This window comes from Crinia signifera, chromosome 11 (genome assembly GCF_055691185.1).
Source record: "Crinia signifera chromosome 11, ASM5569118v1, whole genome shotgun sequence".
Taxonomy (NCBI): domain Eukaryota; kingdom Metazoa; phylum Chordata; class Amphibia; order Anura; family Myobatrachidae; genus Crinia; species Crinia signifera.
The window spans coordinates 59,516,525-59,533,336 of NC_139227.1; the positions used below are offsets into that span (position 1 = coordinate 59,516,525).

Sequence of the window (16,812 nt, forward strand, 5' to 3'; positions counted from 1 at the left end):
ACACGGAGGCCGTGTGGGCAGAGATAACCGACAATAACAAAAAACCTAATAACAGAATTTTAATAGGGGTATGCTATAGACCACCGAACATAAACGAAGGCTACAAGTCTCTTCTTTTAAACCAAATCAAACAATCATCAGATCAGGGTCAGGTATAAATTATGAGTGATTTTAATTTACCTGATATTGATTGGTAAAATGAAACCTTTAAAACAGCAAGAAGCAGTGGGTTCCTAAGCTTACGTAAAGACCAGTTTATCACACAAACGGTAGGCATTATTGGATTTGGTTTTAACAAATAATATAGATTTAGTTTCAAACACAAAAAGTAATTGAACTCCTAGGGAACAGTGACCACAATATGGTTTCCCTGGAAATCAACTTCAGTAAATTACATCACAAAGGATCGACAAAAATACTAAACTTCAGAAAAGCTAACTTCGAATTATTCAGAGAAGCCCTAAAAAGAATTGTGTGGGAAACAGTTTTTGAGGGGATAAATGCTGAGGAAATGTGGGATACTCTAAAAAAAAATATACTCGAATCATTAACTATTTAATACATTCCTAAAGTAACTAAGGGTAAATTCAATAAAAAAAAGCCACCATGGTTGGACAAAAAAGTTAGGTCAACAATAAAACAAGAGCATTTAAATTCTATAAAAATAACTTAAATGAGGAGGCTTTCACCAAATACAAAGAATCAAACAAAATTTGCAAAGAGGCAATCAAAGTAGCTAAAAGGGATTATGAAGAGCGCATAGCCACTGAAAGTAAAACTAACCCCAAGATTTTTTTCAAATACATAAATAGTAAACGTATAATTAAGGACAACATAGGCCCACTAACCGATATCAATGGAAAAAGTTTTACGGAGGACAAGGGAAAAGCAGAACTGTTAAATTAGTTCTTCTCGTCAGTGTTTACTAAGGGAGAGCAGACTTTGGAATGCACACATACCACAAATGGGACGAACAAGCCAGACCTCAATATTGAATTCTCGGTACTTGTGGATTATCACGGCTCCCATCGCATGCCATATATAGTGGCATGCGATTTTTGCCGTTTTTACCGGGTTTTTTTTACAAAATCGCATGCGATTTTAACAGAAAAGCATCCAAATGCATTGAAATTAGTATGAAACATGTTCAATGGCCCCCAAATGTAAATTTTGAGGCTGTACCACCCCCACTATCTACGCGAACCCGAAGCGTAGCGAGCCCGCGGGGGGCGGCGGTACGCGTCCTACGACCTTTTCATACCTCCACTATCAACGTCGGCGTGGAGTTGAGAATAGAAAGTGTCTGAAGCGTGGTGAGCCCCGTGAGGGGACACTGATACCTTCACAGGTATACGCGTCCCCTCGCGGGCTTCACAGGTGTCAGCATCCGCTCGCCACGCTTTTTTTGTGCGATTTGATTTTATTTTTTCCCCCGTGCGATGGCCATCGTGGGAGCCGTGATACTCCACAAGTACAGAATTCTCTACTAAGGAAATAATATTGAGGCTCGGCAAAATCAAAACAAATAAATCACCTGGGCCAGATGGGATTCATCCTATGGTACTTATGGAATTAAGGGAGGAATTAGTTTCCCCTCTACATTATATCTTTGATAATTCACTATCATCAGGAAAGGTACCAAAAGACTGGAGAATAGCAGAGATAGTGCCATTATTCAAAAAAGGAGGATCCCGCTAATTACAGACCTGTTAGTTTACCCACTATTGATGTTAAACTATTTGAAGGATTTTTAAGAGAGGTTATCCAGGAATATTTAGACCTTCATAGTTTACTCAGTAATAACCAGCATGGGTTCGTGAAAAATCGTTCATGGCAAACTAATCTACTTGGTTTCTATGAAGATGTTAGCAAAAACCTTGATCATGGAAACGCTGTAGATATGATTTTCCGAGTTTTGCTAAAGCCTTTGACACAGTACCACACAAGAGGTTGATAAATAAAATGGAGGACATGGGATTAGGGGCAAATATCTGTAGATGGATAGGGAACTGGCTGTGTAATAGAGAACAAAGAGTGGTCGTGAACAGTGCCGTATCTAATATGATACCAGTACTAAGTGGAGTGCCACCGGGTTCGGTTCTTGGGCCCATTTTATTTAACATTTTTATTAACGATATTGGGATGTAGTTACTCAGCAATGTATCCATCTTTGCCGACGATACAAAACTGAGCTGAGTTATTAAATCATCAGAAGATGTCACCACGCTTCAAAATGATCTTGACAATCTAGATGAGTGGGCAAAAAAGTGGAAGATGAGGTTCAATGTGAACAAATGCAAGGTCATGCACCTTGGGAGACATAACCAGTGTGCTCGTTATAACCTAAGTGGGGATGAATTGGGTAAATCAGTACTCTAAAAGGATCTAGGAGTCCAAATAGACAACAAACTGGGGTGTAGTGCTCAATGTAATATAGCAACAAAAAAGGCTAACAAAATTCTCGCATGTATTAAAAGGGGCATGGAAACTAGGGACTCAAAATTAATTATGCCTCTGTACAAATCATTGGTTAGACCGCACCTTGAATACGCAGTGCAGTTCTGGGCCCCGCACTATAAAAAGGACATCATAGAATTAGAAAAAATCCAAAGAGCAACAAAGCTTATAAGGGGAATGGAGAATTTAAACTATTAGGAAAGATTAAACAATTTGGGACTATTTACACTAGAGAAAAGACGTTTAAGGGGGGATATGCTCAACATGTATAAATATATTAGGGGCCAATATAAGGAACTGTCAAACACCCTTTTTTCTACTAGAAAGGAATCTAGGACGCGAGGGCACGAGTTTAGATTAGAAGAAAAAAGATTTTGTTCATCTATAAGAAAAAAATTCGGTACTTCTGTAGTTTCATGGCGCCGTGCTACTTCCGGGTTCTACGCTCGCCACGAAATATGTCAAAAAAAGTAACAACTCCATGCCAACATGGATAGTTCATACCCCCACTATCCATGTTGGCATGGAGTTGATTTTAAATAGCGTGGCGAGCGTAGCTCGCCTCCGAGCCCGCAGCGTGGGAGAGCGAAGCGAGCCCCGCAAGGGTACTCAGACGCCATACTGGCGCCGTGAAACTACGGAAGTACCAAAAATTCTTTACAGTCAGAGCAGTCAAACTTTGGAACTCTCTTCCTGGAGAAGTGGTGTCGGCAGACACTATAAATATGTTTAAAATAAGGTTGGATAAACATTTATTGGTTAAAAACATCCATGGGTACGAATAAGTAACAAAATCTGTCTTTAAAATATCAGAACATACTAAACAACAAGGGATAAGCTACTATAAACCTATTCAAACTAGATGGATGCAAGTCTTTATTCAGCCTCACCTACTATGTAACTGTAATGGCTCCTATCACAGAATGACAAATTGTTTTCACATAGCCGTATGATCATCCATAAATTTGGTTGATGGAGCTGGAATCCTTCATTTGGCATCTTGTCAGTTTGAATTGTTGGCATGGGATCATTGTATTGATATACATAAAGTCTCCAAAATTTTTTTATTTTTTTTGTGCCGAATGTTGACATAGACACTAAAAACCTGCACTGCGTCCCCTCGCATGGTGTGATACGCACGCCATGCTTCCGACACGGTGCCTCGCTATGCATGGCACACTATTTTATTCTCCCACCACGGCATAGTGGATGGTAGGGCATGACATGCCTATCTGCTCAACTTAAAAAGTGAAAAGGCCCATGTCGAGCTTCCGCATGTCAATCTAATGACCTGACTACATTCCGTCCTGGCGACCTAGCTAACTTATCCCCAATTGTTGGTCTGCTAGTGCAAAATGCATTTAGCTGTTGTGTGTTGCAAGCTTTGTTTGCTAGTATTGATGTTTTGAATTTTTTTTTTTAACCTGCTTTTGTGGCTGAAGAATTGAAAATTGAAAATTTTTGCTGAACTTATCTTGGTTTGCAATTTACTTCCATTTTTTTTAGGTGAAAAACCTTATGAGTGTTACATTTGCCATGCGCGATTTACTCAGAGTGGGACTATGAAAATGCATATATTGCAAAAGCACACGGAAAATGTGGCTAAATTTCACTGTCCACATTGTGATACAGTTATTGCAAGAAAGAGTGATTTGGGTAAGTACTTATATATATTTTGTGAATTACAACTTTTTTGAAACCTATGGTGTGTACACACGGTGAGATTCCTTTGCGATTAGATTTTTGCTATTTCAACTTTTGCGAACTCCTGCGGTTTATTTGCGGTTTTGTCTTGCTGTACTTTCGATTCCCATGCGATTTTGATTATTCGATTTTTACTTTGCTGTAAATTTTTATAAAAGTTTGTTGCCTGTGTGCGGCAGATCGCGTTGGGATCGTATCGCAAGGCATCAAAACAGCATTCAATTCGTACAATCTACATTCGATATGCACTAAATAGTCTTGGCTGCACGGTCTACTTCGCTATTCGATTTCTGCTGAACTGGAGCATGCAGCGGAATTGAATCGGGATGAAAAGGTTAAAAGACTTGTTCGATCTCCATTTGATGTATATGCAATCCTGATACGATTTGACTATATAGTCAAAATCTAATGTCGAATTGTACCCTGTGTGCACTCCCATTATTTATTGTACTGCTGTTTTGATACTATTATAAAAACATGAGGTGAATGGCCAGTTTTAGAGAAGTCAGTTAAGTTGGAGTGAGAATCTAGTAATGTTCAGCAACAAGTGACCATTGTGTTTACAGCTAGGGGTCGATCCTATTAGATGCGGATGATTCACAAGTGCGAATCATGACCTGCACGCACTGTACGGTGGGCTGAATTCACTTCGGTAGGGGTGCAAGCAATTTTAAGCAAATTCGTCCTTGTGAAGGGTGCAAAATAAGCTTAATTCGGGTGCCGTTATCAGCATTAAAACTGCACACTTTGGCGATAATGGGATCAACCCCATTGAATTGTTTGGTTGATTTGTCATTCCTTTTTTTTTTTTGTTTACAACCAGTTAAGCTAGGTACACACTGGAGCAGCAAGTCGTTAAGACATTAGAAAAATTCCCGTCAGCTCTGATTGTGTTTATTTCACACTGGCATGTTTATGAAGGACTGAAGATTTACTGTTCTGTCCTTCATTGGCATGCATCATGTTCCTAGCGATATCACTCATATTTTTATGTAAATCCTATTTAAAAAAAATAAAATGCAACATTTATTTTAGCCCTTATTATTCCTAATGCATGTAAATATATGTGGCTAGACTAGACCCTCAAAATAGGTGTGAAAATTGCCAAGCAAACTGTAAAATGTACCTTTTTTTTATATGGGAAATTATTCTTTAGGCGGCCAGTGGTGGATGCTGGGAATAGTGGGGTATTCCAGGGTTGGAGGATCGGGCACCAAGAAGTAGAAACTTTTTGAGCTAGTGCAGCCCGTGGCTCTGCCCCCTAATACCCCTTCCTGTCCTCAAAGTCCATTTTTTTTCCTTGGTGCTCTGAGGAACAGGAGTTAACTTCATTATTTTTTCTTTTTAACTTTGGGGTGTCGGCTTCGCAGCTGCAGCTGACCGCCTCCACACTCCTCCTGGTGGACAGACCTTGCGGCCGCTAACACCGGTCACTTCTGGGCACTTGGAGGGAGCCGCTGCTGAGGAGGAGGTCAGGTAAGGGGGGCACCACAGGAGGCCTGGCAGTGGTACCCAGCTCATGTTGAGAAACTGCTAAACCACCAGGGATTTTTTAATATTTCACTGCTGCAGGAGACTTAACAGGGCATAGCCCATATCAACACCTGTAGTTCCAGGATGGGGTGGTTTTGGCGGTACTTGTGTAGTTTCATGGCACCAGCACGCGCCACTCTGTCTTTGAAACTTGGCTGCTTCAACAGGCGCTACGTTATCAGCGCAACGTTATCAGCGCAGTGCCTGTTTGAATCCTGGCAGCATGCCAGCTGCTTTACATCGGTCACTGTTCCCTAGATGTTCAATTACTTTTCTGTTTGAAACTAGATCTATGTTATTTGTTAATACCAAATCCAATAATGCCTTATTACGAGTTGGAACTTCTACCGTTTGTGTGATAAACTGGTCTTTAAGTAAGCTTAGAAAACCCTCTGCTTCTTGCTGTTTTTCCAATCAATGTCAGGTAAATTAAAATCCCCCCCATAATTAATACCTGACCATGATGTGATTGTTTGATTTGGTTTAAAAGAAGAGACTCGTCCCTTTCGTTTATGTTCGGAGGTCTATAGCATACCCCTATTAAAATTTTATTAGGTTACATTCTTATGGGATTCAGGGAAGTCGTTAAAGACTATGGGGAAAAGAGGGTATCCGCAGGAGACAGGCACATATAAAACTTTATACCGGGTGTACTGGCTCCTCCCCTCCCATCTAGCCAGTTTAAGAAAATGTGCCTCAAAAGAAGCACGCATCAGGAAGAGCTCCAGAGTTTTTTTTCTTCTGTTTATTTTCTTTTATTATTTTGGGACTGCTTTTTTGGACTTAACAGCAGCCCTGCGTCGTGGGAGACTGGGGGGAAGGGTTCAGCTGCAGACCACTTTATGGTACCGAGCTGTCCCTGCCACAGGACCACCGGCCTGCGTGGGTGATGTTACCGCGGGCATTGCGCTGCAGCGCGCACACCCCTGGCATGCCGCACACCCCTAGTCCAGTCTGAAGACGTCATGTGGTGAGTACTACCCCGGGGTCCCCCGCCATGGGGTCCCCGGGTTACTGTGCGGCAAGATGGCGACGGCGGTGCCCTGCACAGGGACCATGCTGCCTACACTGGGACAGGGTACTGCCTTCTGTTCTGGCCAGGGCAGTTTACCAATGGGTTGGACATTTTTCAATGTCAGTCCCAGTATAAAAATAATGGTAAGCTCCGGCGCCATTACGCTGGGCGGAGCTTACCCAGAGCGGGACCAGAGCTCTGTAAGTGCGCCAAAACCTGCTTCTTCCCTGGCTGCTGGAAATGCCATTATACTGCTCCAGACACTCCTCAGCGTTTGGAACAAAGGGAATCTGCTAGCAGCGACAGCATCAGGTTTTCAGCGCTTGTCTACCTTGTGCACTTGCCTGCATACACTTAAAGTACTGTTAACTGTACTGTATTACCAGCTCTTACAATTGGAGAGCTAAGGTTGTGGTGTATTGGTCCCCTCCATTACCCTCTGTACACTACCCCACTGGCTTGTTAAGCTACAGACTTTACAGATAGTGCTGCACATAGTAATTATCTGTGTCTTATTCACATTGCAAATCCACTGTGTTTTGCTCTGTGTGTGTGTGGGGAGATTGTTTGTCACAATGGTGAGGAAACTTACATGTATGGTGTGCAGTGATAAGTTTGTGCCTGCTTCTTCCTCACAAGTTACTCGTGGGCCGTGCATGTCCCCTCAAAGTAGTGGGGTCCCCCCACAGCTTACAGGGCAGCAAAGTAGCACACAGGACAGCTCACAGGAGCCTGCCTGGGCAGCAGGGATTAAATCCGTGCTGGAAACTGTGACTACACAGTTAGCTACCACTGCAGCACAGACCCAGAGAGTGAAGAGATAGCTTGCTATCTTATCTGCTATAGTTGATATTATAACTCCTACTCCTGGGGTGTCTCGTAAGAGAGGTGCACCCTCCCAAACCCCCTAGTCTGGTGCAGAGAGGGGGGGGGGGGGGGATGAAGAGGAGGGTGAGGAGCCTGATGCTTCAGTCACTACTCCGGGCATGGAGCCATTAATTATGGCAATCAGGTAGGTACTTGACCTTCCCTTAGCTGAGTCCTCTGAAGGGGTTCTTTCTTTGCCACTCAGAAAAAGCAGCAGGTTGTTTTTCTCCTTCGGGAGACATCAGGGGCCACAGCTTTACTTTGGGTAATAGGAGTGGGAGTGAGCTCCAGCACCCTAGAGGATAACTTTAACTGCCTCCCAGGCAGTCAGGCTCCTCCCCTCCTATACCCCGCCTCCAGGCCACGGACCTCAGTTTTTCTAGGGTGCTGGCAGGAGCCAGATGCACCCAAAAGAGGGGCTGCTATTTAGCAGCCATAACTTTAATTTTTTTTTTATTATTTTTGATCAGAGCAGCAGCGCTGGAGGTCTGAATAGACCCCTGCACTGCTGGCTCCAACACCCGGGTCCGGCGCTGCCTCGCCACCCGCGGGTGGGGACCAGCAGCGGCCCCCGGGCACTGGGGAGCCTGCAGCCGGACGCCGGGGACCACAGGAGCCCGCTTCAGAAGAACCGGGACGGCACTGTGAGTAATACACGCTCCCCGCCGGGAGCGTGTGCGATAGCGCAGCGAGGCGCATAGAGATGGCTGCTACAGCCGGCGAGGGGTGACCGCCGGCTGTGCTAGCAAGCGGTCGGCCGGCTCGCCGCCCGTCCCGCTGGACCACCAGGGAAACTAGTTTGTGGGCAGCAGCGCTGGTATGCGGGGCCGCCCGGCGCGCGCCGGATCCCCGCCATTTTACCAGCGCTGCATGTGGACACCTTCCCTGGGGCCATTTGTTAGCAGGGGGAGGAGGCTCCCCCCACATCAGCCCCTCCCCCAGGGACAGTAGGCAGGGAACTGTGCTTGGCGCACAGAGAGTTCCCGCCACTGACATCCCTTTCCTGTCTGCCTGGCTGCACGTGAGGAGGGACACTGAGAAGCTCCAGTGCCACCCGAGGTTCCACTCTTTCACTGCCAGGAGGCTTGGGCAAGTCCCCCCCTGTACCTCTCCTGCGGGACACAGGTCACAGTTATTGAGTGCTCCAGTCAGCCATAGCTGCTGCAAGAGCCTAGTGCCATTGACTTTCTATTTGCATTGTATGCCTCTGTATGCTTGCTGTATATGTGTACTTATTAACCCAATAGCTGCTGCAGTGTATTTGGTGTCTTTTTGTACTCAGCCCTCCTGTACTTACAGTAGTTATGCCGAAGAGCAAGTCCAAAAAGGGGGACGCCCCAGCATTGCTGTCATGCACAGCCTGTAATGCGGGCCTATCTCCCCTGGACTATGTACAGGACGGCGTATGCGCAGGCTGCTACAATGCGCAGGCGCTGCCCACGCCTACGGCCTCCTCTCAGGAGCCTGCTTGGGCCTCATCCCTTGTGCAGATGATGGCGCAGCTAGTTGATAAAGTCTCGGCTGCGCTGCCCCAGCGGTCCATGCCGTCCTCATCGGCAGCGAGTGCAGCCCCCCCAGCATTGGATGCCCAGGGGGAGGGTCCACTGCCCGCAGATACACGCAGGCTTTTAGTTAGAAGACCGTCGCCACTCCGCCCCCTCCTCGGGCAGGATACTGACGATGAGGAGGAGGAGGAGCAAGACGATGTCGATGATGATGACTATGTGGAGGAGGCAGTCGATGACGCCATTGACGTCGCCGCTGACATAGGGGATGCCTGTGTTGGAGAGGACCCCCCTTCTCATAGAGACCCCCCGTCTCGCCTTGATGTACCAGGCCTGATTACAGCGGTTAAGAAGGTCCTGCTAGTAGACGACCAGGCTGACCCGCCTGCGGAGTCGGGCCCTATCTTTAAGCGCCCTAAACGCTCCTTCAGTCGCTTTCCCAAGTCCGATAACCTGGACTCGGTCATTAAGGAAGCTTGGGAGGTCCCTAATAGGAAGTTTATCATTCACAAACGTTTCTCCTTCCTCTATCCTCTCCCCCAGGAGGACAGGATCCCCTGGGAGACAGCCCCCAGGGTAGACGCTCATGTGGCAAAACTGGTTAAAGCCTCCTTGTTGCCCATACCTACAGTGTCTCTTAAGGATACGGCGGATAGGAAGTTGGAAAACTTCCTGAAGCTGATATACACCACGGCAGGGGCAGCGGGCAGGCTGGCCCTGGCGTCAGCCTGGGTGGCTATGGCTCTAACTAAATGGGCCGCTGCCCTCACAACAGGGGTGTCTGAGGGGGCCCCAGCAGATACCCTTCTGCCGACTATAGAATTGATACATCAGGCTGCCCTCTACTTAGGCGAAGCGGCGCTTGATTCCGCTACTCTCTCCTCCAGGGTGTCAGCTTCAGCAGTGGCTGCTCGCAGATCACTTTGGTTGCGCTCCTGGAAGGCGGACACGGATTCGAAGAGGGCCTTGGAAGCCCTTCCATTCGATGGTTCCCTCTTGTTTGGTCCTGAGCTGGACAGGATGGTGGCTACGGTGGCAGCATCAAAGACTGCCTTTCTACCATCCACCCCGACTACACGGCCCCGGCCGGCCTTTCAGTCCTTTCGGTTTCAGGGCCGTGGTAGAGGACAGTCCTTCTCCTCCAGATCTTCCCAGGGAGGCAGATCCTCCCGTGCTAGGGGCAGAGGTCCCTGGGCCACAAGACGCCCTGACCCAAAGCCGGCGGACAAGCCCGCTGCATGACAGGGGGGGCCCCCACCGGGAGGACCCCAGGGTGGGCGGTCGCCTGTTGGAGTTTTCCCCCATCTGGTTGGAATCCACCACAGACGCGTGGGTTTAGGAGGTGGTCTCTCGGGGCTACTCCTTAACTTTTTGGCATCGCCCACCAACATCGTTCTTTTCCACAAGTCTTCCATCAGACCCGGAAAAGCGCAAAGCGCTAGAACAGGCAGTCCAACGTTTGCTTCAAACAGGGGTCATCATACCCGTCCCCTTGTCCCAAAGGGGTTCGGGGTTTTACGCCAGCCTCTTCTTGGTCAGGAAACCAAACGGTTCCTACAGGCCCATTCTCAACCTAAAGAAGCTAAACAAGTTTGTACGGGTCCCAAAATTCAGGATGGAGACTCTGCGCTCCATTGTCCTGGCCCTTCAGCCAGGAGACTTCATGGCATCCCTGGACATTCAGGATGCGTACTTACACATCCCCATTCGCCCAGAACACCAGCGGTTCCTGCGCTTTGCCATCCTGGACCAACATTTCCAGTTCCGAGCCCTACCATTTGGTCTATCCACTGCTCCCCGGGTGTTCACAAAGGTGATGGCAGTAATGGGCAGCAGTCTGCGCAACCAGGGGATCCGGATACTCCCATATCTGGACGACCTGTTGATTCTTGCTCCGTCTGCAGAACTTCTCCAGGACCACCTGAGGGTGGTAATACAGCTTCTGGAGCGACACGGCTGGATCATCAATTGGGACAAGTCCTCATTGATTCCGGCACAGTCGATGGTTCACCTAGGGGCCAGGTTGGACACCATCCATCAGAGGATCTACCTGCCGGAGGACCGTCGTCTGATTCTACAGTCCAGAGTCCGTCGGCTCCTCCATCCTCGACGGGTGTCCATACATGCCTGCATGAAGGTACTGGGTTCCATGGTGTCGACTTTCGACATGGCAGAATATGCCCAGTTCCATTCCCGCCCCCTTCAGAAGGAGATCCTCTCCAAGTGGTCGGGATCCTACCTCTCTCTCCGATCTCAGGTGATAACCTTATCACCGACAACCCGTCTCTCTCTTTCGTGGTGGCTCCTAGACCAGAACCTCACGTTGGGACGCCCATTCTGGATCCATCAGTGGACCCTTCTCACTACGGACGCCAGTCTCCGCGGGTGGGGAGCGGTCACTTGCCAGAGGTCTTTCCAGGGCCTTTGGTCTACATCGGAGGCCAAGCTCCAAATCAATGTCCTCGAACTGAGGGCGGTCTTCCCAACCCCTTTGCCTGGCAGAACCCTGGCTGAGGGGTCGTCCGGTGCAGGTCCAGTCGGACAATTCCACCACAGTGGCTTATATCAACCACCAGGGTGGCACCCGCAGCAGGGCGGCAATGATGGAAACATCCCGCATCTTTCAGTGGGCGGAGAAGAAGATTCCAGCTCTATCGGCGGTCTTTATTCCGGGAGTCCAGAATTGGGAAGCGGACTACCTAAGCCGTCAAACACTGAATGCCGGCGAATGGTCCCTCCATCAGGAGGTTTTCCAGATGCTGGTACATCGGTGGGGCTTACCCGAGGTGGACTTGATGGCCTCTCAACACAACCACAAGGTTCCCTCTTACGGAGCCAGGGCCCGCGACCCGGCCGCCATCTTGGTGGACGCTCTGTCCGCTCCGTGGCCGTTCAGGCTGATGTATGCCTTCCCGCCATTCTCCCTCCTCTTGCGACTGATTCGCAAGCTGAAGGCGGAGGGAGGCACATTGATCCTCGTGGCCCCGTATTGGCCCAGGCGAGTCTGGTTCTCAGACCTCCAGGCTCTGTCGGTGGCCCCCCCGATCCGCTTGCCTCTGCGTCGGGACCTTCTCTCTCAGGGTCCGTGTCTGCATCCAGACCTGAGGCGTCTGGCTTTGACGGGGTGGCTGTTGAGACCTCCCTCTTGAGATCTAGGGGGTTTAATGCTCGAGTAATTTCCACTATGCTTAGAGCAAGAAAGGCTTCCTCTGCGAGAGCTTATCATCGGGTTTGGAGGGCTTGCTTCGTTTGGTGTAGGACTCGCCACTTCAATTCAAGTCTTACCGCCTGGCTCGGATTCTATCCTTCTTACAGAAGGGCCTGGAGGCTGGATTGCGCTTATCTACCTTGAAGGTTCAAGTCTCGGCTTTGTCCATCTTGTTTCGCCGACTATTAGCACTGTTGCGGGATGTCCGCACATTCATGCAGGGGGTTCTGCGTATCCAGCCTCCCTTTGTCCCCCCGGTTGCTCCGTGGGACCTTTCCCTTGTGCTATCTGCACTCCAGAAACCACCGTTTGAGCCTTTGCGGTCAGTGGACCTGTGTTGGCTCACCTGGAAAACTGTTTTCTTATTGGCAATAGCATCAGCTCGGAGGGTGTCCGATCTGTCTGCCCTGTCTTGTAAGTCCCCCTTCCTGGTCTTACACAATGACCGGGCGGTTCTTCGTACTGTCCCTTCTCACTTACCAAAAGTGGTGTCCAGTTTCCACGTTAACCAGGAAATCGTGGTTCCGGCCTTTCAAGGGCCAGATGCATCTTTGGATCAATCATCCTTGGATGTTGTACGGGCGCTGCGCATCTATGTGCGCCGCTCCCGGTCCTTTCGCAAGACGGACTCCCTCTTTGTGCTGTATGGCTTTCAAAAGAGGGGATGGCCGGCCACTAAACAGACTATTGCCCGCTGGCTTCGTTCTGTCATCCGGCAGGCATACCTGGGTGCCTCTCTCCCGGTTCCGGCTGGTATCCGGGCACATTCCACTAGGTCTGTGGGAGCGTCTTGGGCTGTTCGGGGCGGTGCTACAGCTGAGCAAGTTTGCAGAGCTGCGACATGGTCGTCAGCTGCTACTTTTGTGCGTTTTTACGCTTTTGATACATTTGCCTCCCAGGACTCTGCCTTCGGGCAGAGCGTGTTGGCTGCGGCGCAGGCGCGTCCCCACCCATAGGTGGCTGCTTTAGGACGTCCCAAAGTAAAGCTGTGGCCCCTGATGTCTCCCGAAGGAGAAAATGAGATTTATGTCTTACCTGGTAAATCTTTCTTCGAGGACATCAGGGGCCACAGGGATCCCTCCCTGCCGCGCCTGCTTCAGTTCCGTTACAAGTTACGTTTCACTGGTTATATATATTACTCCTCTGTTGAGGGTACTAACATGTTTCAGAATGTGTCTCTGTGTGGTGCTTCTCTTCCTTCTCTCCTGTCTCCTGCCATGGCTTGTTAAAAAACTGAGGTCCGTGTCCTGGAGGCGGGGTATAGGAGGGGAGGAGCCTGACTGCCTGGGAGGCAGTTAAAGTTATCCTCTAGGGTGCTGGAGCTCACGCCCACTCCTATTACCCAAAGTAAAGCTGTGGCCCCTGATGTCCTCGAAGAAAGAGATTTACCAGGTAAGACATAAATCTCATTTTCCTGAGCAGACTGATTTGGGGGTTAGTCGCAGGGAGGTAGATAAAATGGGTGGGGCCCCGATTGAGAATCTCACTCAGTGCATGTTGTGCAAGATGTATGCGCACCTGGAGCAAGAGTCCCAGTGCGAATACATCTGCACGAGATGTGAGCGAACGTCCGCCCTGGAAGCCCAGGTCACTGATCTAGAGCGGACCGTTCAGCGACTGAGGGATATTTCCAATCTTGAGCAAAGCCTAAATAGAATGGTGGAGGAGTTGCAGATGGGGTCACTGGTAGAGGAGGAGGATCAGGTAGCCAGCTGGGTCACGGTTAGAAGGGGAAACAGGAGGGACAGGAACGACATCTCGGATCTATCACACCCGAACAAATTTGCCCGGTTGGACGAAGTTTCGGGGGAGGATAGAGACGAAATGACGGAGCTGGAGGAGACGGCTCCCTCTAGCAACCAGAGGAGCGGTCCCTCTAGCTCAAACGGGATGACAGTTAGTGAGGTACCAAGGCAGATAGTGGTGGTAGGGGATTCCATCATTAGGAGAACAGACAGGGCAATCTGCTATCGGGACCGCGATCGCCGCACGGTTTGTTGCCTCCCGGGTGCTCGGGTACGGCACATCGCGGACCGAGTCGACAGATTGTTGGGAGGGGCTGGGAGCAACCCGGCGGTCTTGGTGCACATCGGCACCAACGACAAAGTCAATGGTAGGTGGGATGTCCTCAAGAAAGAGTATAGGGAATTAGGTAAGAAATTAAAGGCGAGGACATCTAGGGTAATTTTCTCGGAAATATTACCAGTGCCACGTGCTAGCTCAGGGAGGCAGAGGGAGATCAGGGAGGTAAATGTGTGGCTTAAGGATTGGTGTAGGAAAGAGGGATTCGTGTTCATGGAACACTGGGTGGACTTCTCGGTCAGGCGCCATCTTTTTTGCCGTGATGGATTGCACCTGAACGAGGAGGGGGCTGCGGTGCTGGGGGGAAGGATGGTTAGAGGGTTGGAGGAGATTTTAAACTAGGCGACGGGGGGGTGGGGGCAGCAAGACATTATGGGACCATCAGGGAGAGAAGCCGGACTGGGATCAGGAATCATATGGGGGAAGGAGATGGGGGGGGGGGGGGACGGAGACATAGACAAAGTCCTGGGACATAACAAGGGTATAATCGGGGGTAACTCTCAGGGTGCATCAGGAATGTCATGTAATAAAATGTTATGTTGTAACAGTCACGTTACCCCATTACAGTTCTTAGGTACAGATGATCTTAGTATACGGGAAGGAGGGAATGACAGAGGAAGAATTCCCGGAACTATGGAGAGGGCAGGCAGTGTGCATGGTGGAGAGGCCTGTAGAGAGTCTATTGAAGGGGAGAGGGGAAAGAGGGAAGCTAGTAAAGAATTCAAATGGGTCCTGGGGTGAAACTAATCACAATATTAGAGCCATATCTAAAAATAAACATAAATTAAAATGCTTACTGGCTAATGCAAGAAGCTTAGTGAGTAAAATCGGGGAACTTGAAACGGTGATCAGTAGGGATGACTACGACATCATTGGTATTACAGAAACATGGTGTAATGAGTCGCATGACTGGGCATTAAACATGGAGGGATATACACTCTACAGGAAAGACAGGGAAAATAGAAGGGGCGGGGGTGTGTGCCTATATGTAAATAATAACTTAACATCATGTGAGAAAAATATGAGCACAGACCTGGAAGACGACAACTCGGAGACAGTGTGGGCAGAGATAACCGACAATAATAAGAAACCAAAAAACAAATTTATAATAGGGGTATGCTATAGACCACCAAATATAAATGAAAGGGAAGAGTCTCTTCTTTTAAACCAAATCAAACAAGCATCAAATCAGGGTCAGGTATTAATTATGGGGGATTTTAATTTACCCGACATTGATTGGGAAAACGAAACAGGTAAATCAGCAAGAAGCAATGGGTTCTTAAGCTTACTTAAAGACCAGTTTATTACACAAACGGTAGAAACTCCAACTCGTGAGGAGGCGCTCTTGGACTTAGTATATAAATAACACAGACTTAGTTTCAAACACAAAAGTAATTGAACAATTAGGGAATAGTGATCACAATATGGTTTCACTGGAAATCAACTTCAGTAAATTACATCAAAAAGGATCTGCAAAAATACTAAACTTCAGAAAAGCGAACTTTGAATTATTCAGGGAAGCCCTAACAGGAATTGGGTGGGAAACGGTTATGGAGGGAAAAAATGCAGAGGAAATGTGGGATACTCTAAAAAAGGTGCTTGATTCACTAACTATTGAATACATTCCTAAAGTAACTAAAGGTAAATTCAACAAAAAAAGCCACCATGGTTGGACAAAGAAGTAAGGTCAGCTATCAACAATAAAACCAGAGCCTTTAAATTCTATAAAAATAACTTGAATGGGGAGGCGTTCGCAAAATACAAAGAATCAAACAAAACTTGTAAAGGGGTAATCAAAGCAGCTAAAAGATTATATGAAGAGTGCATAGCCACTGAAAGCAAAACCAACCCAAAGAAGTTTTTTAAATACAAAAATAGTAAACGTTTAATTAAGGAAAACATAGGCCCACTAACTGATACTAGTGGAAAAAGTGTTACTGAGGACAAGGGAAAAGCAAAACTGTTAAATGAGTTCTTCTCATCAGTATTTACTAAGGGAGAGCAGACTGTGGAACGAACATTTACCACAAACGGGACAAATAAGCCAGATCTCATTGTGGATTTCACGCCGAAGGAAATAATACTGAGGCTAAGCAAACTCAAAACAAATAAATCACCAGGGCCAGATGGGATTCATCCGAGAGTATTAATGGAATTAAGGGATGAACTAGCTACCCCCCTACATTATATCTTTAGCAAGTCACTATCGTCAGGTATAGTACCAAAAGATTGGAGAATAGCAGAGGTAGTGCCAATATTCAAAAAAGGAAGATCCCGCTAATTACAGACCCGTTAGTTTAACATCAATTGTGGGTAAACTATTTGAAGGATTTTTAAGGGATGGTATCCAGGAATATTTAGATCATCACCGTCTACTCAGTACTAACCAACATGGGTTCGTGAAAAATCGTTCATGCCAAACTAATCTACTAGGGTTCTAT

General features: G+C 47.9%; 1 protein-coding gene across 2 annotated transcripts in view; it reads left to right on the forward strand.

The window, feature by feature from the left end:
• The window catches only part of CTCF (CCCTC-binding factor), an 80,302-nt gene that overhangs the window by 36,364 nt on the left and 27,126 nt on the right, over positions 1 to 16,812 (forward strand). For both annotated transcript variants that reach the window (XM_083164790.1, XM_083164791.1), the window contains exon 6: positions 3,964 to 4,113. In XM_083164790.1, the coding sequence (XP_083020916.1) occupies positions 3,964 to 4,113 (150 nt within the window). The remainder of the gene's footprint in view (positions 1 to 3,963; positions 4,114 to 16,812) is intronic.